Source organism: Melospiza georgiana, chromosome 21 (assembly GCF_028018845.1).
Source record: "Melospiza georgiana isolate bMelGeo1 chromosome 21, bMelGeo1.pri, whole genome shotgun sequence".
Classification (NCBI taxonomy): Eukaryota; Metazoa; Chordata; class Aves; order Passeriformes; family Passerellidae; genus Melospiza; species Melospiza georgiana.
The window spans coordinates 10,845,354-10,869,716 of NC_080450.1; the positions used below are offsets into that span (position 1 = coordinate 10,845,354).

The 24,363-nt window shown below is 37.2% G+C and overlaps 1 protein-coding gene across 9 annotated transcripts in view; it reads right to left on the bottom strand.

Moving 5' to 3' along the window:
* Window positions 1–420: 420 nt before the first annotated feature.
* MBTD1 (mbt domain containing 1) overlaps window positions 421–24,363 on the bottom strand; it is a 35,184-nt gene continuing 11,241 nt past the window's right edge. For 5 of the 9 annotated variants that reach the window (XM_058038573.1, XM_058038570.1, XM_058038569.1 and 2 more), the window contains 11 exons: window positions 20,182–20,299; window positions 19,412–19,546; window positions 18,876–18,964; window positions 17,367–17,601; window positions 16,108–16,163; window positions 15,743–15,847; window positions 14,784–14,937; window positions 12,275–12,357; window positions 11,734–11,968; window positions 11,052–11,129; window positions 421–4,313 (listed from right to left, as the gene is read on the bottom strand). In XM_058038573.1, the coding sequence (XP_057894556.1) occupies window positions 4,195–4,313; window positions 11,052–11,129; window positions 11,734–11,968; window positions 12,275–12,357; window positions 14,784–14,937; window positions 15,743–15,847; window positions 16,108–16,163; window positions 17,367–17,601; window positions 18,876–18,964; window positions 19,412–19,546; window positions 20,182–20,299 (1,407 nt within the window). In that variant the 3' untranslated portion in view covers window positions 421–4,194. The remainder of the gene's footprint in view (window positions 4,314–11,051; window positions 11,130–11,733; window positions 11,969–12,274; window positions 12,358–14,783; window positions 14,938–15,742; window positions 15,848–16,107; window positions 16,164–17,366; window positions 17,602–18,875; window positions 18,965–19,411; window positions 19,547–20,181; window positions 20,300–24,363) is intronic. The other 4 variants (XM_058038575.1, XM_058038574.1, XM_058038572.1 and 1 more) reach the window with 2 other exon arrangements.

The following is a 24,363-nucleotide window of genomic DNA, read 5'->3' on the forward strand; positions in this document are numbered from 1 at the left end:
TGGTGCATTCACTTACAACAGACCCCCTGTTCAAATACTCATAAAAGTAATTTTAATCATTCAGGTGCCACTGACATGTGACCCTGGCACAGCTGTTGGACTCAAGCAGCAGCAAATTTGCAGAGGGAGAGCTGAAGTGAGGCTGGAGCTACTTCCAACACAGCTAGAAGAAAAAAGGGATACCACAAAATTTTCTCCTTACACAAATATTAATACTAAATGAAATGAGACTGAGAGCAAAGCTTGCTCTCTAAAATGCTTATTGAATTCACCTTCTCTTATCAAACCCCTTACCTTGTGCTCAGGGCCCCACACCATTTGTCGTCACACCAACATACTTAAAATACTCATATTATTACAGATTGTGGGTATTTTTAATAAGGTTAAGAGTGTAAGCAAAACAATCACTATTCAGAAAAAGACTTTTAATCATTTTTATTTTGTGTAAAAAAGGCAAATTTAGTGAATTATTTTTATCTTGTACACAAAGTTATGATTTAATGCTTTTCACATCCATGCTGAAAATCCGCAGTCTTGTAAAAATGAAAGTAACATTAATTTTTCCAAAAGCATTTTTTCACTGAGTTATGTACATTGCATGAGAAAGCTTTAAATACTCCCTCACTGACCACACAAATAACAAAGAAAATAAAAGATTAAATTTGTACAGATATTGATCTATATATCAAATACATACAGAAATTATGTAAAAACCCATTTGTTTATTCTTGATTCTTGCCCCCAGCATTTTTCCAGGGGCCAAAGCTGATGCCTTTTTTGTATAAATGGCTGTGGCTTTAAATTTTAAATATGAAAAAAAATCAAAAGGAAGAAAAATTCAGCTAAAATCACAGTTTTTAAAAATCCCTTCCTAATAAAGGATTGTTACCAAATGTGTTAGCACCATCATACAAAGATCGAGGGAGGGTATTCACATCACAGAAAACAACAATAAAAAACCCAAAACAAACACTGCAACCCGTGTTAGCATCCATAGAACAAGGAATCAGTAACTGCTGTAGCTTTCCTCAGATGCAGCAAGGAACAGGTTAGAGTTCTACTGAAAATAATGTAATCAAATATCAGCAGAGAGATCTGGAACAAGAAGGACAGCAGCCAAGTCAGGGACAGGGCTTGGGCTGCCTCACGGTCAGAAAAACCTGCTGTGCCCAATGCCAGCATTAGTCCAACCCCATTGAAGGTTTTAGGTGTCCAACATTTGCTGCTCCCTCAGGCAGGTACTACAGCTTGAAAGCCATGAGAAACATCCCAGAGCCACAGGAATGCTTTGCAAAGCCAGGGAGCTGCCACAGGGACACCCCTCAGGTTCTCTGGGGACCACATCCCTGGTAGCACCTTGCTCAGGTTTTTCCTGAGCTGCTCCTCAGCAAGTGACTTCCAGCAGCTCCTTCCATGGTTTGCTTAGCACAGATGTCACTGTACTTGACAATTACACAACTGAGGCATATTATGAACCCAGAGACACAAAAGGCGTTTCACCAACTGCTGAAGTCACACAGGTACCTGAGAACATAGATCACCTCACAGACTTTAGTGTTTGATGAATAAAGGAATATTATAAAGACTGACAGACTTTAGGACAGACTCTTATAATTCTCCCAACACAGGAAGTGTGTTAAGGACTAATTTTCCCTCTTGACATTTGGAGATAGACTCTGAAATCAGGGATGAGCTGGGGCAATACTCAGTTTAGTGACCGGGCAATGCACCTCACTCATTAACTAGTCCAACCCTCTCTCTACATTATGACACACTAATTAATGCAACAGTTTTTCTACTGAAGTCAGAAGCTGTTGATGAGAGAAGAAAGCAAGACTGTGAGAATCTTGTTCCAGCTGATGTGATAACCTGCAAGTTGTTGCATTAAAAAAAAAAAAAATCAATAGTGCTATACTTACCAAATGAAATCAATGCTTGCAGAGCTGGATTTTACAGCAGATGAAATTGAGAACACAGGAAAACAAGCAAGGCTCAAACTGTGACTACAATGGTCTCTAATCCTAGTTCTCCAATCTAGGCTGTTGTCTATTTTGATGTTCAAAATAAACATCGTGGGTCAGAATCTGAGATAAGCTATTTGAAGACTACCAGGTCCAACAAAGTCCTTTTTATGGCTATTTTAGCAAGCTAAAATGCCTTTACCACCTGAAGTTACAGATTCTTGTAATCAGATTAACAGATTCTGTCAATAGAAGAAGCTGTTGTTAAAAACAGGTTGTAATTTAAGAAATTTTACCAGTAAGGGAGGAAAGAATTCCAGACATTCCTAAACTATACAGCACATGCTTTACTTCCTGTAGTAAATACAAAACTTTACATAATTAACCCCCCTTGCATAGAATGAGGTAAACCTGTGTATATCACCAATGCTATGTACCCAAAGTTGGAGCGATATGTTAGAAAATAATCAAATTGCTGGTTTTCAACTTTCTATGCACTATTTTTTTAAGCTCAAACAACAATATACAAAAAAATGGTCTCCCGGGGCTCTGTGGGTTGATATCCTTAAAACATTTCTTAGGCTGTAGGATACAGATGTTAATAATTTTTGATCAATTTTTTTTTTAAGCCTTAATTTCTGGTCAAGAGTCAGATGATCATTGTACTGCTCTGAAGGGAACCTGTGAAGACCCAGAAGCACTTACAGAATTTATAATTCCTGAGAGTTTAGTTAATGAACCTTACCAGTAAAAGCTAAAGCTCTTGATGTACATTCTTCCAGTCACAGCTCTGCAGGGCTGATCAAACACCTCACTCATCAACTCCATTTACAAAAATGTACAGAAGTTTAAAATATGGAAAGATAAAATCCAAATTATTAAAAGCTCCTGCAAAAATACTTTGTGCTTAAATGCTCATCATTTTCACCCTTTTATGTGACTCTTGCCTTGTAAAAATCTGGAAGTTGACCAGTTGGGGGGCAATGGGATGCTTGACATGAGACAAGAATTCCAGGCAATAGGCAAATCCAGTTTCTGAATTATAGACTAAAACCATGTGATTTTGATACTGTTCTCAAGTCCTGTGTTACACTATTGCAGCAAGACATGAATACTGCAGGTTATGCAGGACTGAACTAATTTTTAATCCACAATGTAGGGCTCCTTTTAGGTCACCTGAAACCATATGGCACGTCATCTGAATGATCACATATAAATATTTAAGATGGTAAAGAAACATTTAGGGCTTTCTAAATGGGGGAAAAAAAAAATCACAAGAATACTCACAAGTTCCTTCCCACTACCAAGCGAATCCTTAGTGACTGTCCATCTAAGCTGCTTCTTCAGTCAAAATTCAGAGCTACAACTAATCTTCCAATCACAGAATTTTCTGAAGTTCCAGTTTGGTATAGGGCTCTGTAAACATTTGCTGAAGCATTCCAAGACTACAGACATTCATATACAGACAAGAGCTTTATAGATCCAATCCAATGCCCACTGCAGTCGGCGGAGACAAGGCTACTGATATTAATGGGCACTGAATCAGCCCCTAAAAAATGTTAAAAAACCAAAAACCTTATATCAAAAAGGGTATTTTAAACTAAATAAAAACACCTTGAAAATGTAAAATCTTCCTCAGGCGATGGCTCCGTTGCACTTGGGGCTACTCACTGAGTAGAGCTTTACAGGACTGTCTTCCGTATATAATTTATGCCTTTAAATCGGGGCTTTAAAGCCTTATTTTCACAATTAAAAAAACAGAGACGTGACCAGTGCAGTTCACAAGAGTACAACAGTCTCCCAACTTGTACCAAAAAGGTTCATTTGTTATGACAGTTCATTTGTATTTGCAACTATATCTTCCTCCAACTGCTTCCCACAATCATGCTAAATAAACTTTAATCTTACAAAAAAACTAGAATTTCAGTTCTTGTTAACAATGCACAATAAATCTGAACTTGAAAATATTACAAAATTCTTTCAAAAGCTTCAAATACAACACAAAAGTGTCCTTTGTTTCTGTTTTTAATAAATTGAAAAATCTTTTTCACTAAAATAGTTTCCACACTGTTCCGAAAAGTTCTGAACCAAGTCTAATTCATCTACATTTAGCAAAGCGCCCCAGGCACAGTCACCTGAACTGCACCATCCAAGTGGAAACAGAATCAGTCAGTCTTGGTGAAAGGTTCTTTTCCTATCACCAATGCTGTGCCCCTCACTGCAGGGAGCTGCCTCAGGGTTCCTGTTTGATGTAATAGCTGGCGGAGCCGTTGCTCTCCTGGTCAGACGTTCCCTGCAGGAAGCTGTACTCCTCTCCATCCAGCAACTCCTCCTTCAGCTGTAACGAAGTCACTACAAATCAAAAATTCACATTAAATATCTATACAACTTAAATTGATGTATTATTGATATTGGGAGCATCCCAGATTCCCCATTTTCTTACATGGTGCATTTTAGTGATGTTTTAATGCTCAGGATCCCACAGAGAACAGACACTTTGTGAGTGCAGATGGAACTCTAAGTTATACTCTAATTCTAAGAGATTTAAAATTACTTACAATAATATATTCTCTACCAGATTTTCTCAAGAAGTGAGTATTTTAAACCATTTTAACTTTTAACCCACTTTGCTTCCTATTTAGTCATTATGCAAGTGAAAATGAGATTGGAAATGGCCAACAGTTAACCTACAATTCAAACCACTTCACAAACAGTTATTGCAAACAGTCTATGTCAGACAACAAAACATATTAACAAAGATTTCTCAATCCATCAATAAAATTTTAAGATCCCAGAAGGTAAGTTTCATTAAAACAAAATTATTTTCGTACTTTTAATCTTCCCTTTTCTTCTCAAAATTAAAAAGAAATGGGATGAAGAGAAAGATATTATGAATAGCAATGTCACAATTACTTTTCCACTTTCACTAACAAATAGACATGATTATCAAAATATGAGCACAATGAAAAGAACACTGAAAACAAAACAGGTAAACATTCATTAAAGGTGCAGTAGCCACATTAAAGGATTGATTATACAAAAATAAATTATTCTCTATGACCAAATGAATAAGTATCAAAGTTTATAATTATTCAATATATTGTTTATATACCTTGCCAATGTGTCATGAAATGCAAAAATATGCAGTGAAAGGAAAACACCCCAACCCAGAACCTGCTGCTACTGATAGCCTTGCAGTAATTTATAAGCTGTTTGATTATTCTTTTAAAAATATTCTATGTTGAAATAAGCTGTTGAGCTAAATAAAGATAAAATTTGAAAATTAAGATAGCAGAAGATGTCAAAAGCTGCTGCAGCATAACGCAAGCTCTCCTCATCTTTCTTTAATAGAGTCCTCCTCCCACCTACAGAACCCACAATCCCTTCCTTATTTTTTTTCTCCCAAATACTTTTCCCTGCATCATGGCCAACTCTGTCCAAGATTCCTGATCTCTGGGGGGGCAACAAAGTACTGTCTAAATGATAAGACACACAACTGGCTACTTGACTATGCTGCAATGCCTCAAGCAAAGGCTATACAGAGGTCAGGGATACAAACCAACGCACCATGCATGTCGTTTCCCTTCTCTCCCCTGAGCAGGAAGCTCCAGCAGGTACAGGAGAAACAGCAGTTGCCATGATTTGTATTGCCTCCGGCTCATTTAAACCAAAGTCCTAACACTTAGATATTTAATGATATCTTACTTCATTTGTTCATGTTATACAGCTTTTAGCTACAATCCTCCATTAGAAAAGCTTAGTTACAGCTGCACACCAAATTGCTTGAAAGAAGAAAAAGGAAAACTAATTTAAATCATCCAACTGAAGGGAAAGGAGTGCAGATTGGGCAAGGTACTTCCTTTTTACATCATCTCAGTGATTTGCCAGGACTCAGAGACACACTGTCTGATGCCATGACATTCAAACCTCCCAAAACCAGTACAAATAGAGCAATATGTTTCACAATTGGGTGAATCTCTGGGAACAGTCTCTTCTTCTGCAAGACTGACTGTACATCCTTTTTAAAAATGAAGCAGTCCAACAGGTGAATTTCAGTGCTCAAGAGATCATTTCAGACTGAAAGACGCAAAGCACTCAAAGCACCAGGCATTTGCTAGAGAGCAAAACCACATCATACAAACCAATGTGAAGAGCTGAACCTTTCTCCCGTGCTCGTGATGATACAAAAGGGGAAAGAATTGGGTTTGAACCCTTACTGAGATCTCCCATGGACAAGAAGTTTCAGAACAGATGCTGTTTTGTTACTCATCTTCCACTGATTCCATTCAAAGCCATGCAAAACATCCCATGCACTGTGTCTGCATATGTCCTACAGCTACTGCAATATCAGGCAATGAATGATGCTGAGGATATGCACATAATTAATGAGTTCTGGCCAATCTCAAATGTGCTTTAATTGATTAGATGGTATCAATGTGATGCCTCCTTCCCAGAGACTGAAAAGGTATGGTCTTGCTGGTTTCAATCTATATCTACCTATATAGAGATATATATCTATCTTTGGACAATGACAAGGCTAACCACATGACAAAATTAATTTTCTCCAGCCTTACCAAAATTCAGTGTTGAAAAGTTCCCCTCAATTAATCATAATCATCCCCTCAACTGATCACTGAGTATCAGAAACCAAGGAACACAAGTGTTTCATAGGAACTTTGAAATCTAATGATACAGAAATTCAGACTGTGTATGTCTTTGCACTAAGGAAATGCAATGCAGATATAGATTTAGCACAAAAGAACATTTGGGAAGAAATAGATGCTCCAGAACACTCTCCTGTAAGCAAGGCTTCTCTTTAGCATCAAAGGCTCTGTTAAACATGGCATGTACACAGCAGCAGGAACATGAAGTGAAACTAAAGAGTTCCTTCAGAAGTGTTGAGAGGTGTGCAGAAGAGAGTAAGGTTTTCCTCAGGGTCTAAAGGTGGCATTTGGGTTCCATTTCTCCCAGTCTGTTAATGGATAACACATGGACAGGAGAAACTGTTCTGGATGCATTCCAGTCAGTAGAGAGTGCTGACATGGCAGCCTGTGCAGACTAAGACAAGATTAAGGGAGTAATCAAGCAAATCTGAAGCTAAATCTATCAACCTGGCAACTGTCCTGCAGGGAGAACATCATCCAGTCTGTCTGACAGCTCCTATTGCTACAATATATTTGTTAGCAATAATTTGCTGCATGACATTGCCAGAGATATGAGGAAAAGGGAAGAGAAAAACTACCAGTGCATTTGTATAATTCAAGATTGATTACATTATGTAAACTATACTTAAAGAAGTTCAAAATTTTAATCGACTTCAATATTACCAATTAATTTTTAAGAGTTTTTCCTCTGCTCACTCATACAGATGAACAATGACACTGCTTCAAATATATTTTCTTAGTAATCCACAAAATTTCAAATAACATATTCCAAAGATATTTTCCCAGATAACTGCCTTTTTCTGATACAAAGACAAAAATCTTTATTTACAGCATATGGTTATTTTCTCTGCAAAGGATAATACACAATAATAACCTACTTACATCCAATATTCCCAGATCCACATTACCATTCAGTTTTATAGGGCGCATTTTTTGTATCTTAACAATTTGCAGGGCCCCTCCGGGATTCTCAGTAACCCACACCACAACCTTCTTTCTCTGAAATTCTAAACCAGCTGCAAGCCTCTGCTATGATTAATTCAGTAAAATGGTGCATCAGCAAGAATTAAAAACTCTCTAGCAGAAAAAATTAAACCAAATGAAATTCAAAGGAAAAAAAAGGGAAAAAAGAAAGATTGGATGAGTCAGCACATGACACCCGAGACCTTAGCTTCCCACTCTGCAGTGAAACACTGCTGTGACCAGCTACCTGTTTGGAGGCTGGGATTGAACTCCTGGCTATTCCTGGGAGGCTGGAAGGCCTCAGAGGCTGTCCGTGCTGGAAGGGCTTGGTATGGAGGAGGAATCAACTCACTGTCCCCAGAGAAGCTCCTCTGCACCTCACCTGCCATGGGTGGCCTGGACAAACTGACAGGTTTCTTTCAAACAGGTGCCTTCCTCTCTAAACATCAAGTCAAACTAAAATAAATGCTCAAGTTAAACTGCATCAGGAAACTGACTGTTCACTGAGAAATGGCTCTGACTGATATTCACCCATTCTCAAAAACCAGGGCCTGTACAATGGCACATTTTGTTATTACTGGGAATATTGTTCTCAACAGCCACATTGTAGTCCCTGAATTCTACAGGCTACGGGTAGGACTTCAAGGGCATTGCTTAATACCATGAACCACTTATTTCATGCTCAATCAATGAAATACAAATGCTGTGAATTACTTCTGCTGCAGTTACATTGCACAGTCATACACATTCCTCTGCCTGGACACCCAAGATACTTGGCTCAGTTTCAGGCTGCAGGTGTTTCAATGAGTGTGCCTAAGAGACAGAAGGATGCTTCTGGGGAAATAATCCTCTCCAAAATTTATCACCGCTAAAAATACATGCTCTTAATTCCCTTAGAATGGTATTTACCATTTTACCCATAAATACAAATTATTGTATTGCTACTGCATAGCAAAAAAACTTCTAAAATGCCCTCTAATTATTAAACACTGCATTAATGAAAAAGTGTTATTAGAACATTTCCCATACAAATTACCATGTTTCTCCTTTATCACTAAGATGCTCCTATTCTGTGCTCAAGGCATGCTCTCTGAGGGTACAAGATCTGTATTGAGGGTACAAGACCTGTAGCACAAATCCATGCTTTAAGCTACATCAAAACTGTGGCTGCTGATGCTTCAGTCCTATCAGCATTGTCAGACAGCCCTGAAAAGGTAACTGATTAAGCATATTTAAAGATATCACCCTGCTTAAATATTCTTCTTATAAGACAACTTCAGGATAGCCTTATAGAGAGATCAATGAGGCAGAATGGTGTCTACAGAATTCCAGCCTTGAAAATCTAGAGGTCAGATTATCATTTCAGTAACCTTATTCTGATATACACACCCAAGAGGAAGCAGACAATACCAGCAAATATCACATCCTTCATTATTAATTAACTGTCCCAGCATGCTGGCATGTTACCTTTCAAGAAGTCACCTGCACAGCCTTCTGAGCAGCAGGCAAAACCATACTCACTGAAAGAAACAGTGTCAGAAAGGGAATTGGGGGAGATTCTCAAATATCCCCAAAAGCATTCCCAAAGGTTTATGATGCAATCAGTTCTGCTTCCCAGTGAACATGTCCACTCCCAGTTCCCCCAGGAAGGAGGGGACACTGTAGCAGAAATCTGCATCGTTACACACAGCAAAAAGGCTCAATGACATCCATGACATCCTGGGCTGTGTTGTGAGCACATGAGAAAAATGTGTGGAAATAACCCTGTTCTGCTCAAACTAAACTAATGTAAGACACAGAGTTTTTTGTTAATCATCTGTGGTGACTTTACATGGTACCATAAAAACATCATGGCTGCATTATATGGTTTTGTGACTGAAATAATTTACAAAATAACTTTCTATTTTGTTTACAAGTCCTGAACAAGGAAAAGCTTCAGAAGACATTTTTGTGTTTTTTCCGATGACTCACCACTTTGGTTGCCATAACTTATTTAGAAAAAACCCATACACAAGGCAGCTGGCTCTAACTGTTCATGATGTTATTCTCTCATCTTCTGGTGTTAAGAGGATTTCTTAGTATTCAGCAAACAGTCCAGAACACAATCAGAAGTTTTCTTTGCTTCCACAGGCAACATTTACCTTACGTTAGATAGAAGTGAAGAAGAAACTTCCCTAGACTAAATTTTCTAAAGCTAGACTAAAGCTTCCTATGGCACTAATTAAGATAGATTAATTTTCCAGGTTTGGGTCACACTTACTGTAAGACAGGTTAGCAGAGGTATTAGGAAAGGGATAAGGTAAAGAGAATGATGGTCTAGAACAGCTTGCTAAACAAAATCTGCACAGATAGTGTAGAGTTATCCAAAACCAGGTCTTACACAAAGGTAATTAACCATAAAGCAACAGCATTCACAGCTTTCCCCAGATATTCTCAAATCAGGAGTTTTCCAGTACCTGAATTCTATTGTAAAAATACTGCTTTCCAAGAAGAATCTGGATTTTACTGTTTACTTCCTCCAACATCGAAAAGAAAACCAGTGCAATGTTTGAGGCACTTAACAGGAATTTATAAGAACTTCCTAGACACCTGTTCTATCTGTGACACCAGCCAACTTTTCATCCCTAAAGGTCAACACAGCATAGGTTGTATTCTCAATGACTGGGGAAGAAGGTTCCAATTGGCCTTAATAGATCCATTCACAAACTCACCAGGAAGACAAGGTTTTAATTCCTCACATTAGTTTGATACTACAACGAAACACTCTGGAAACAGAACTAAATTAAGCAAGCTAATTTTACATTTTGACAACTTGATTCAAAGGGAACCAATTACTGTGGAAAGTACCTGAACACGGCAGATTCTTAAAAATGTCATTACTGTGTTTTACTGTGACAAGAACAGCCACATACAGCAATGCTGTTTGTTTCTGAAAGTAATAATACAAAAGCTTAATTTACATAAATGCCTAAACCAAAAAAACTGGCAAATAAGTATTTTTTTTGTTTCAAAGAGAAGCCAGTTGGATGATTATTTACATTTTCTACACCTCATTCTTTCTGATCCCAGTGACTCGGCTCTTATTCCTTTACCTGTGTTACAGAGAGCAGAGGGAAAAGTGTGTTGATACCTGAGTATTTTGTACAAGGCAGTACAACTACCAATATAGTACACAGCAAATGTATTATTTAACTGAAATTATGTCAGAATACAAAATTATTTTAACCATTGTCCATCTACAATTAATAGATTATTACTATTAGCAACATCTACCCTATCACAAACTATAAAAATGATTATTCTCAATGAAAAAGTTCTTTTTGTGGCATACTGCGCCTTTAAGCATAACACCTGTTTAGACATGTGCATAAAACATGAAAATTTCCAAATAGAACAGGGACTTAGGTAGAGACCACAAACTTTAAAGCATCAGGTAAACTGCAAACACTATTTTGTCACCCACTTTTCTTATGTCCTTTGTACTGTTGTGATTTAGCTTTTTTCTTCTGTTTGGACGAACTTGACTGGCTATCTCTTGATGCTGCAAAAATGAAGAATTCAAAATTTATGCTCATTAAAAAAAAAAAAACAACCCCACTTTAAAATGTGTCAAAGCTGTTACACAGTTTAAGAATTTTTCCTTAGTGACTGAACAAAGACAGAAATTTACTATGGAAAATCAATTTGCATTAAACTACTTAACAAGAACACGCTCATTACCCTCATATTAAAAAACTGTTTTTGAAATGCATATCATCAGTTATTTTCACTTGATCTGACAAGGACAAGTTGTGATGTAACAAATTACATACAGCTTCTGCACAGGCTGAGTTCCACTAATTTAGGAGGTGAAACAGATACACTGGCAGTCTTAAAGCAATATTAATTCTCAGCGAGCTCCTCCAGAACTGACAAGACGCTTTTTCCCGGCATCAAGTCGGCACCTTCTAGCATTGAAAAATAGTAAAAAACACTCAGAAGTACTTTAGAAATCAAAGTGGGAAAGATTAGAACTGTCAATTAGAACTTCCAGGCATTAGCCAGAGTTTTTTCTATTTTTGTTACGCCTAGGGACCTAACTGGAAAAGGTTAGTAAAATGAGTCCCCATTAAATTAATTTTCATTATTGACAAAGCAGGACTCACACTGTGGCGCTGGAGGCTGGAGCTGGTATCCAGTGAGCTGACACCATCCCACAGGATACAGATCTGGGGACTCACAATCCACCCACTGATCATATTCATCTTCCCACCCATCAAAGTGTATCCTCAGAAGCCGGTGAATAATGCGCGTTACTGTGGCCACACACACCAGGCGAGGCTCCATCAGATCTACTGCTTCCAGTTTCATGCCAACATGAAACCCATGGTTTGGAACTTCCTGGGGAAGCAAAGAAAGTAAACATCAGTAAACAGACGTTCATCAAGATAGTTTAAGCACAGTGCTGAAACAGGGATTTCAATCCACTTAATATAGAAAAAAAAACAAGTATCATTGATGAAGTTTCCTGGACCTCTGCAGCTGTTTAACATTTCAAAGATACCAACATTTGTTTACTCAAACGGTTCTTATCTCTAAAAGTTTTAGCTTTTCAAAGCTGTGTTTAACAAATGGGTCTATCCCATGCACTATGCAAAAATGTAAGGAAAACACTAATTCCAGTACAAACACGTATAATTTCATTACCTTATTGAAGAGCTTTACTGGTGCAGCTATTGAGTCAGTTTCCCTGAGGTAGTCAAACCATTTAAAAGGGAGTTTTGCATAACCTGTGAATTTTAAACAACATTTTCATACATCAACTGCAAATTTCACATGTAAGAACAACAGCAAAAATAGCACACAGTGAGTGTGCTACAGCTAAAAAAACAACAAAGGTCAAATATCAGTAGCAGAAACCTCCACTCTCTGAGCTTTGACCTAAGGGACAAAAAGACACCTAGACATTGCCCATTTGCAACTAACAAGGATGAAGCACTGGGTAATGTAAAAGATATAATTCAGTTAAGATTAATCACTTAAACTGGAAGTTTTTTGTCCATGCAGATTCTTATCTCAACAAATGCCCTACACAAATGACCCAGAACAGATCATGGAATTGAGAATATCCAGTTTCTTCCCTGTGGGGAAGCTCCACTACTGAAACACTTAAATTGTCAGGAACAGAATGGTAAGAATAAACATGGATATTTTAAAAGTTTATTAAGGGTAAAAATAGCAGGAATATATAATATGGAAAATTAGAGGATTTTTTAAAGCTATTATAAAGGGAAGAAAATAATCTCTCAAAAAGATAGGTATCTGCTACTGAATATGCATAAAACACAGGAGTATCTTTTCCTTTGAGCAATTTTAGCAACTGCTTTAAACTAATAATTCTCTAGTTCTAGCTGGAGGAACAATAGCCTGGAGGATTTCTCTGCATCAGTGTGCAGTGGTGGACACTCTGAAAATCTGCAGTGCAGCGGGCATGGCGTGGGAGCTACAGGAGAGGTCTGCATCTCACTTCTATGGGGATAGAGGGCTGCCACTCTCAGTACCCACAACCCAAAATTCAACCCCATCCCTCAAGATGCCTAAGCATCTTCATCTTGTACTGATTTCAGCATGGGATGAAGAAGTTTGAGAGGAATAAGCTTTGTAAAGTCCAATGATTTCACAGCCAACTGAAGCTATCCACAATACTAAATGCAACTTGAATAAGAGTGCTCACAGTGGCTATGGAATCTATCCATGAATAGATGCAGCTAGAGAGTTAATTAATAATGGCAATACTGTATCAGTTCTGCATAATAATGTTTTTCTTCTCAATGTAACATTCCTCTGCTACACCAATATATTTGTACTCAAGTTCATCACACACAGGAAATGTGCACGTGGGCCTTGTCAGATCAGGCAGAATTAAAAAGCTGTCCATTTTCCAGCCCATAATTTGGAAAGCAAAGTACCCTCCTCATTGGAGCTAAGGAGCTTTGATCACTTCGGTCCTATTAAAACTGCTAATGCACATTATGGTCTGTATTTTACTGCTAGTAATTTCTCTTCCAAATTACTTTTACATTATTGCATGTGTGATTTATAATCACCTCTCACTGATGACACAGCACTTAGGAAAAACTGCAATAAAGGGGAAAATGTACATGGACGTAAAGAATTAGCTTGCCATGATACAAGAAACATGATAAGTATCATAAATGTGCTAACAACAAAATCCACATTTTGAAAGCAGTGTTTCAAGAGTGAAACCAAAGGCAAGTTTTTCTCCTATTCCATCTCATCAGTTTCATAGATGTATTTCTAAATTGATTGATACCTATTGATATACAAGCATTTTCTCCCATAAAAACTTCTCTTGCAAGAGTCTCTGCACCTCAGATTTGAGGGATGCTGGTGCCCATGAATTTCTAGGCAATAAATTTACTAAATGAGCTGACTGAAAAAAACTCCCTAAATCTGTATAACTGCACTTTCCACACACTCTACGGTGAGAGAGCTGTCACTGTACGACAAAAATGGTATGAAATTATTTTCTTCATGTTGCATTACACTGTAGTTATTACCTAGTAAAATATTTCATTACATACAAGTAGAAGTCTGCAAGAATGAGAATGGAGGGAGAAAGCCATAGAAAATCATTGTAATCTGTCAGCTGTTATACAGCTATGATCCTCTTAAAATGTACCAGACCAAGGCAAAAAATGGGGAAAGGGAGGCAAAGTCTTCTGTAGACACATGTGCTTGTGAACAGAAAGCTTTTCCTCACAGAGGGGTTTATTTACTGTACAGTCCTAAAGCTCAAGTTTGTGTATAGCCTTCCAAAATTTGTCTCATTGTGAATTAGCCTGAGATTCTTTACAGTGTTTGTTAATGTTTTGGTGGGCAGGACTTCCTAACCAGTGACACTTTCTGAAGAGCCCTTTTAGTGACTCCCACACTTTCCATTGACTTAGTGGAATCCTCAATTTCTGACAGCAAATGCAAATTATTTCAGCCAATAACCAATCTAACTTTTTCTAAATGAAAAGCTGGTGACCTCTGGTTTAGATTACTTGGAAGTAAAGCTGTTGTATTTGTTTCAGACTTGAGAAAGTCCTAAGAAGTGACCTGAATTCTGTAGGCTGAGTTAAGAAACAAAGCATATGGCACATACAGAATCACTGAGCAGTATTAACAATAAAAGGTGTCAGAATGCTACCTGTACCTCTGGGCGGAGTTAGTTCAATCATGTTAATTTCACAGAAACCAACAGGGAAAATAGAAGGGGAAGTGGCATGGTAACAAAACCAATCAGACCCATCTGCTGCTTCTGAGCCATCAATCCCAATCATAAGATAGCCATCTGCTAATACCTTGGTAAAGAGAAACAAAATTTCACATTAAATACCTTCAGCTGGGTGAGAAAGGGAGAAAGAAAGCATGCCACGTTTCAAGAGTGAAAGCAATTCAATAATAATGGAAGCACACTTAGAAGGATATTCAATTATAACAAAAACCCTCCAAATCATATCTGTCTCTAGGACTGTGAATACAACTGTTACATGTATCTTTGATAACTGCAAAGTTATGAGATGAACATTTCCTTTTTCTTATCTCTAGTTTATTTTTCTTGTGAACAACAGCCCATTTCTAAAGCTTTATAACTGAGTCTATTCCTCAGCCTGCAAGGATATTCAGTACGCCATTACTCAAAATCATAACAATTCTCCTCACTGGAAAGGTTAAACAATTCAGCTAAGCTGCTTTTTACATTTTCTCTTTTAAAGCAGATTTCACATGGATTGCTTCCCTTTCAATCAAACTAAGAAAGAAGGACAGCCTTAAAATATCTTCATAAACTTCTGCAAGTCAGCAAGATGAGATCTGGTTTTGAGTAGTTGCAAAACACTTGGTATAATTAGTAGAACATTTTCCTGTAAATTCCTCTCACAAATACATTCTAACTAAAGGTAAGGCTGAATTTCCAGAGCTTAAAGTCAAATTTACATAAGCACATTTTCATAGCGGTTGTATATGAACAACTGACAAACATACCCTATTCACTGTGCAAATGAACTCTCCTAATTTTGGTTTTGAGCTTCTTGTTTCAAGCCTGAATAAAGGTTAGGGGAAAAGGATTCCTCTTCACCTCCCCAAAATGCACATTTGCTTTCTTACCTTTCTGATAGTTGCCACACATATTGCTGAAAGGTTTAGGGGGTCTATAGCTTCCAATTTCATTCCTTCTTTAAACCACTCTCCAGCTGCATCAACCTCTTTTACCTAAAGAATCACAGAACAGCAGCAGAAACTAAGAATTTAATGAGCCTGGAATAAAACATACCCCCACACTGCCAAAGCAACAGACTGAAATATCTGTTCTACCATGTCTGCTTATATAAAGGAGATCAGATTGGATAACACAAGCAGAAACACTTGTGCTGGGCCAGAATGTAAATAGAGTTTCAGGTCTGGTTTACACACAACAGGAACTGAAGGTCCTCATTCAACTCTGCGAAGAGTGTTCTAGCTACTCAACTCACCTTCATAAATAAGTGTGGGGGTGCATCAAAATGTCCGTCCTGTTTCTTTGTAATATCTACAAGAAATAATAATAATAATACTATAATATTGTTCAGAAGTTTTGTTCACAGAGCACACAATATGTTTTTCTGAACATGTTAACCAATACCACACAATCACAGGTGTTGGGAGGCCCACAGTTTATTAGTAACACTACCACAAAAAGCTGGAGGACATAATCCTTCCATTTTCCTTGCTGACTTCAACCTGAACTGCCTCTATAAAACAAACATAATTTATGGAAAAAAAACCCCAATATCCAGTATTTACAAGACCATTTGATTATGTCACAAAATTGAAGAAAGTGTAACATAGAAGTTTTTGCAAAAAATGGGCAGGTTTAAATTACTTTGCACTATGCTATGACAGAAAATTACATTTATATATATTTTTATATAATTACATATAATCACTTTAAATGCATGTGTGTGTGTGTCTATTTATAAATGGCTTCAGAGAAAGTTGAAGCGTTAGGAAAACTGAAGGCCTTTTCCTGAAGGGAAGCCTTTTGGAATGCTTTACAGAAATTCTGTCTCTTACAAGGGATACCAGCTCAAAGGAGCAGAGAAATAATAAAAAACCCAGACTTTCTTTTTGTTTGTTTAGAAGTCTGAACTATTTCAAATTACAATTGCTTTTGTATTTTACTTAGCAAAGGCCTTAACTATGTCCCCTCTATCACACTGTCACTTCATTTTCCCAGCCCATTCCCAAATGCCCTCTAAATCATGTAAATACTGCAATTATAAAATATTAGACAGTCTTTAAACTCGCCAGTAAATAGAAATTCTGTTTCTACTAGGATACGTGTCCACATTGCCTTGTAGAAAGAAGGAGTTAGATGTGAAGAAACTAGGAGTTTGTGGAGTAGGGCTGTAATTCCAGGTATCAACATGAAAAGTGAAGTCTATCATGCTTGAATTGTGCAGTTAAAGGTTTTCCTACCTTTAGTTTGCAGGCCTCTCTTTATCACTGAATCTTCTAAACACTAAAGGTTATTCTGGCTTTTCCACTGCTGAATAATATGTTAATTGCAATTTTAACTAAAATTCCTGAGCATCATAAAATTGGTAAAACCCCTGGGCCACATTACATAACATTCTCAAGTACCATTATTCAAGGTAGTTTGACTAATTGTATAAAGCAACAGAACTGCTAAAGCCAGACTCCTCCCAGCCAACACTACCTACAAAACACCTCTAACCCAAACCAAACTTACCAGATCTTTTGAACCTGTGTCCTATACTTCGAGACCAGCCAATATGATGAATGAGTGGGCTGTACATATGGCACCAGAAGTCATCAGTTTTGTCCTCACTCTCTTCATACACCAATCTCAGGCGGCCCCCAACAACACTATCCACCACTGCCACTCTTGTCCGGCAGAGGTGCGTCTTGTCCACTACTTCTACCCTCATGGAAGTTTTGAATGGGTACTGCATACTCTCAGACACCTTGAAACAACACAAAACATACATTCTGTAACAGTATCTTCTGTTTTTCCATTTCCTGTCTTTTAAAGCACAGTATTGACACACTTCATTTAACTGACGTACTCGTTAATCATGCCAGAGAAATGACACAACTTATTTGTCTTCTATTTCATTGTAACAAAATATTTCAGAAAACTAAGAACACATCCTACAATACCTTAATTGTTTCAAGGTCATCCCTTAGGATGAGATACAATTCTCACATAAGTTCAAGGAATTTTCAATTGACATAATGAAAGCTTGTCCAGTTGTTAACAATGGCTGAAGTTGCCTTGAGAAACAACTTTAACAAGAAAAACCTCAAGATTTTTTGCTCCTGCTGTGTCATCCACTCAAAATACAGCATTTTAAGAACAGGATTAAAATGCTTTGTTTTAAGGCATGGAAAACAAATCTTCAACATAATTAAAGCTGGCCATTTACAAAAGTATTTCTTTGAAATACACAAAAGAAATAGACGTTAATCTGCTCTGTGAAAACAGACTGTATTAAAAAGCAGTATCTGTCACTTGCCATTTTCATTACCACCTCTCCAAAGGACTGAGATCTTGCCAATTTAATTTGGCTTCCAAGTGAGGCAATTGTAAAATAAAAATTAACAACTGCAGAAAGGCATTTTGGTTGGTTTTAAAACATTACATGTAGTGTGAAACAATGAATTAAGCTTGCATATTTCCACTAAGAACTATATACACCATCATCTCACAATATTGGCAAGTAAACTTCCAGCACACTATACAGCAGCTGCCACACCTGAAGGCATGACTAAGACAGGAAGAAACCTAGTCCAGAGCAGGAAAAAAATACTAAGATTTAAAACTGTGATCTTCATTCCTTCTACATCCATGCTATATTAACATATTCTGTTCAGTTCATGAAACAAATAATTCCTGAATTAGAAAAATCAGTTTTAATTTTTCTTAATATCACAAGGTAACTCATGAGCACTTCTGGGTTTTCTGTGGATTTTTTAAAATGGGATATTTTAAAATTAAAATAGACCAACTAGTTTTTACAGACAGCTATTCTTTCTAGAGCAAAGTTTACCAAATACATACTGACAAGTGTGGACATAACTGGAGAAGGGATTCCAAGGAAAACTGTGTCTAAGGGAAGAAACTACTGTACCTCCTTCCCTGCAAGAGAAGCTAATGTGCCACTGTAAAATATTTCAGTTCTTCACACTGTGCTGCAGTTTTCTTTACAGAACATCATTGATACTGGATCAGCCTTACCTTCTGAGAAAAGTCAGGAGGAAGTGTTTTGGCACCAGTAAGTCGTTTCACTAGAAAAGCTTTCCAGTTTGTGTATTTGTGTTGGATGCCTGTTGCAAATGAAGGGGAAGAAATAAGCCACTGATTTTTAATTGTGCCCATTAGAGACTAATATTAGAGTCTGGAATACATAAAGAAGAAATCCCAGATGACTATTAAAAGGCCTAGATGACAATAATGACAAAAAGCCTCTTTAGAGAATGAATGCTATCCAAGATTAAGTTAATAGGCCAGGGCGAACAACTTAATACCAAAGTATAAATAAAATAAGTGCATATTCCCATAACTGATTAGCTAACTGCTGCCACCCCAGTCTTAAAAGATTTGAGTCACATCAGATGGGCTACTCCAAGAAAAACAGCATCAGTCAAAAGTTAAAATTATTAATTCATAACTGTTGAAAAAGTTATGGCAAAAGAACATTTTGCTCTCTGGATCATGAGCAAATTTAGTTTAATAAAGAGACTTTGAAATCAGTAAGACTACTATTTACATACTGCGAGGAGGAACTAAGGGCTTCCCACTGGTTGCACACCAACCAACTGGGTGGATGTCAGACCCACAAATGTTGCACCAGAAGTCAAGACTTGAATCATTTTCAAATCCTTCATATCTCAGCAGAGCATTGTAGCCTGAAAGAAAGCATTTAAAAATATACAAGAATGAAACAAGATTATAAAACATGTTTGAATATTTTTTGACCAATCATCATATACATTATATTGATTTTCTAAATGTAATTTTTAATAGCAAGTTGGGGTTTTTTGGCACATTTCTTGATGCTATTAATGCACAGAATTGATTACTTTGATAAATGTGCGTGTATTATCATGTAAATCAATTTAAATAATATTAAAATTCTGGAACTATAAACCTTTAGAAATTGCACAAAAGAGGACAAAATTAATTATGCACAGTATCTGCTTTTTCATATCTTAGATCTGTAACCTTGAATTTCTAACTTTTCACCAGTGATTTGTATAATGAGGCTTCTTGACAGGTCTTATACCACGTCTCCTTTCTGCTCTGCACTAGTCTTACTGCACTCTGAGGCAATATTAAAAAAAATCAAACCAAGGAAAGACATTCTCAAGCATCACAGCAGCCAGTGTAGAACAGTGAGAGCACTACAATGTATAATCTACAGACACAGCTCTGCCAACCTGACCAATGTCAGCATTTCTCTCACCAGGTGATCGCTGACTAAAGTACTTATCTTTTCACATAGTTCTTTTGATTATTTTAATTTCAACTGAAACACATTTACCTGCTAATTTTACAATTCCAGCTATCCAGAAGACTTTGGTAGGTAGGCTGCAGTCAGTGTTTGGAACCTCCACTCGCACTCCTTCTGCAATATCACCCCAGCAAGTCCCCATGGGTGCCTGTCAAGGTTGGGGTTAAAAAGTCATCAGCTCACCATGTGAAAATAGTAATTTTTTGTTATCTCCGTGTTCTACAAGCAACTTAAAAAGACAAAACATTGAATACACATATAACAAACATATGGTTAGAAACCATTGTTTCTACAAGAAGCTACTTTTGTTTTGATTTGACAACTATGCGTAATACTGAAATTGTATCCAATTATTCCTGTGTATTTACTGAAAAAAAAGCTATAGCATTTCAAGTTTAAATAGCAGTTAAGCACAAATTGTACATTCCCAAAGGTCAGTTTTATTCTATGATATTTCAGTTGGGAAGAAATTACTGATGTTAGTAAGAATGGTGGAAATCACTATGCAATTCTACTTGCAAGAAAATCATGGTACCTGTAGCACAGACAACAAAACCTTTAAATTCTGCAAGTCAGGCATGCTTCTGGAAGAATGCCTAAAAATTATTTCTTTATTCTATTCTGATGATTTATTATGGTAGGGTTCATCACCCACTGCTTCACATCCTCTCAGAGGAACAAGCTTTCACACCACCTGCAAGTGATCACTCCGTGGAGCAGACAAAAAGAACAGAAGGCTCTGAGTGGCACCTTTTTAATGAACATCAGAAGGAAAGGCACAGCAAGATCCCCCACACTGTCCCATGTGAGGAATATGTTAGGAACAAGAAAGAATATCCACCTGATGAACTCGTAAGGGTTTGCAGAAGCTGGTGATAGAAATTACATTTAGTTTGTTATCTCCAGAAGAACATTTTGTTGAACAGAGCATAATGAAATATCAGTCAAAGATGGTATTGTAGATACCAGAAATGCACAGTACCAAAGAACCTAAATTCTTAACAGTAACTCAACTGAAGTTATATTGGTAACAAGCTACAAAATTTCTCAGTGTGCAATAAACTTGAGACTACCCAGGAGAGAGAGATTCATATTTTGGGTGTTTTACAACAACAGTCACATCAATTCTGAGAAAGACAAATTCTTATCTGTTCAGAGATTACCCAGCTATCACTGGGACAACTGAAGGAGGGATCCTCTGGCTCTGCACTGTGTCTCATTTACAAAGCTCTTTGCAAACCCAGAGAACTGAAGCACTCAGTGGGAATAGCCTCCAACTGCTACAAACAGAAGCTACAAGTGAAGAAATCTGGATTAATCCTGAATAACTGAAAATTACAATATTGGAATTTTGCTGGCAATCAGCAATTGCCATTAGTAGCACTAGAAGCTGAATTTATCTTAAAAAAAGGAAATCCCTCACTAGTTGAAGTATTTGAGGTTATACAAAACTTAAAACTAGTTTCAACTCTTAAAGGAAATGTAAGTATGCCAGTTTCTATTCTTGAAGCTTTGTCTTTTCATGTTCTGCTATGTCCCATCTACACCAGTCTAGACCACAGAGCTCTCTTCTGCCAACTGGCAGCCAGAGAAAAATCCAACTGAAAAGATGACAGCTTATTTTCACACACAAAATATGCAGATACAACTTAAGTTCCATCCTGTGATCACTACCGTCTCTAAATTGACATGTGTAGGTTTTTGAATTGAATTGGGGAAATAAACTTTTCAAACTGCACATTTTAGCAAACCTTGTTGCCCGTATAGAGATACAGATGAGGCCAAACAATCCAAAATAAAAGTGCTGTCTAATTTCATAATCCACCTGCGCTGAAGTACATTTTATTGCCTGCTCGTCTATTCTGTTGATTCAGTGAGAATAGTATATCAAAAGACTTCTCCTGACATCAACTTAAAATGGAAATTTCATTTCCAGAGTGTGGATTGGTATAGACGGAAATAGCAGAAAGTTAAATTTGTCCTTGTCTGTGAAAACATTGGTTCTGCTAGTTCTCCTACACCAATCCATATGGCTCACCCTTTCAAGAAGGAAGCCATCCTGCGCAGCATCACTGCTGAAGTGTCAGACAACTATACTGTCCTGAGGGATGGTTTACAGCACATCTGCTTCACTGCACTATCTTAATCTCCTTCACTCATTAGGGATATTCTTGAAGCAGGAAGACCTGGATAAACCAGGGCTGTGACAGCCATCTTCCTTCATCTCTCCTCTGTCTCATCTGATTAATCAATGAGTGTTTGAAGAGCGCTTTTAAAAACTCAAAGTGCACTAGAGAAGTGTTAAGTCTTACTTATCTGCTGACTGAAAGGTGACTGCAGTCTGGATTGGCATAGTGTGAACTAGCAGAACCATCATTTACAGGTAAGAACAAATTTACCTTTCAAACTCATGATGAGATCCACGTCACATCACTCCCAAACAAGGAAGAGCTGGTTCCTGGCTTCCTGCTCCGGGACATGACCTGGGAGGGGTCTATCTGTGAGCACCAAGGGCCTTCTCTGCAAGGTAAGGTGCAGTCAGGAAGGGCCTGTTTGATAGGAGCACCTAAAGGCCAAGTATTCCACATACGCACCTGAACAAAGAGCTCATATGGCTTAAATAAGTGGCTTCTAGAGGTTTTGGATGGCATCAACACTGCCATGATTGCAGACTTTAAATCAGGATTTTAATGGCAAATCCTGATGGTGATGCTACCGATTCCATTGGTACCGTGGTGATGCTACCAATTCCTGAATTGTATAGAATGCTGAAACTTCGTTTGTGAGCAGTGCTCCAACAGTAGGTAATGCCAGAGGAGAAAACATGCAAAAGGGTTTAAACAAAAACCTTCAAAGCAGAACACTGCCACCCAGTGTAGCATCCTGGAAATGCTCCCTTAAATCACTGGATATAGCTTAAAAACAGATGAAATCAAGAGAATGAAAGTACTTCGGCTCAGAATAAAATTCGGGTGGAAGAAAGAACTTCAGGAAATGTGCCTCTCATTAGCAATACAGTGAAAAGAAATAATTGCTCTTAATTGTGCATAAAGTTGTCCAGTAAGTAGTACTGAGAAATAACTCAAACCACTGTAATTTGCTTTCAGTTGTAGAAATGGTTTGAACTAATAAAGCAACTATAGAAAAGAGTAAAAAGTGTTTAGAGGATAAAAAGTGGAATGCAGGTCAGCAATGAGCTCACTGTATGGGACTAAACTATAACTCAATATTAAAAACATTAAATTGAGTTTTTCTCCTTGCAGCAGCTATTGCTGTGTGCCTGATTAACGCAATCTGACAAAATAAAAAAAGAGAGGCTGCAAGGTGCACAAATGGGAATTCTGGCTTTGTCATGGGCTTCCTGTAGGACATAAACAAAAGCAGTTCCCTATACTTCAGTTTACTGAACGCTGAAATCATAGGCATGACCACTCTATTGCTACTGAATTTCATTAGTGTTACTCAACACTCAAGTCTGGAATAAATGTAAAATGGAAGGAAAAAAGTATATCAAAATACTTTAAAATTAATTCTTATCATAAAGAGAAAGAACTTCCCAAGATTTAGATACTTTAATTCTAAAATGTAGCTGTTTTAAAATGAAGAAGAAATAACTTCCCAGGAAAAAACAAAACCAGAAAAACTGATGTGTGAAATCTACATCAGAGCTGAGATACTTAAGTACGTCAGGTTCTTAAAAAAAATCTCACATCTCATAATTCCTTTAAATTTTCTTTAACACTGATCCTAATGTTCCCTATCAAATATCCATACAGATATATCCACTATAACCAGTAAATTCAATATATTTTACTGAATAATGAATTCAAGGGTAGATATGTCACGATTTTACTGTCAACTCAAAACATTGATCTTGAACAGAATAAGCTTTATATATTCAATCACACACATACAGGTGTATGAAATTCATAATATGGATGGTAAAAAAACATCAACTAATACAAACTTTTACAAATCAAAGCAATACAGTATATAGAAAACAGCAATAATCTTTCCAGAAAGTCAAAAAGAGTACTGTTTAATTATCAGTGGAGAGCAGGACAAAGAGAAGGACCTAACGAAAGAGCACTGATGTGTTTGTCAGATTCTGACTGGTCTAAATAATGCATTTTTCAAAGAAATAATTACATAAAGTTAAATGCAAATCATACCTGTATAACACTAACTCATATCCACCAAACAAGTAGAAAT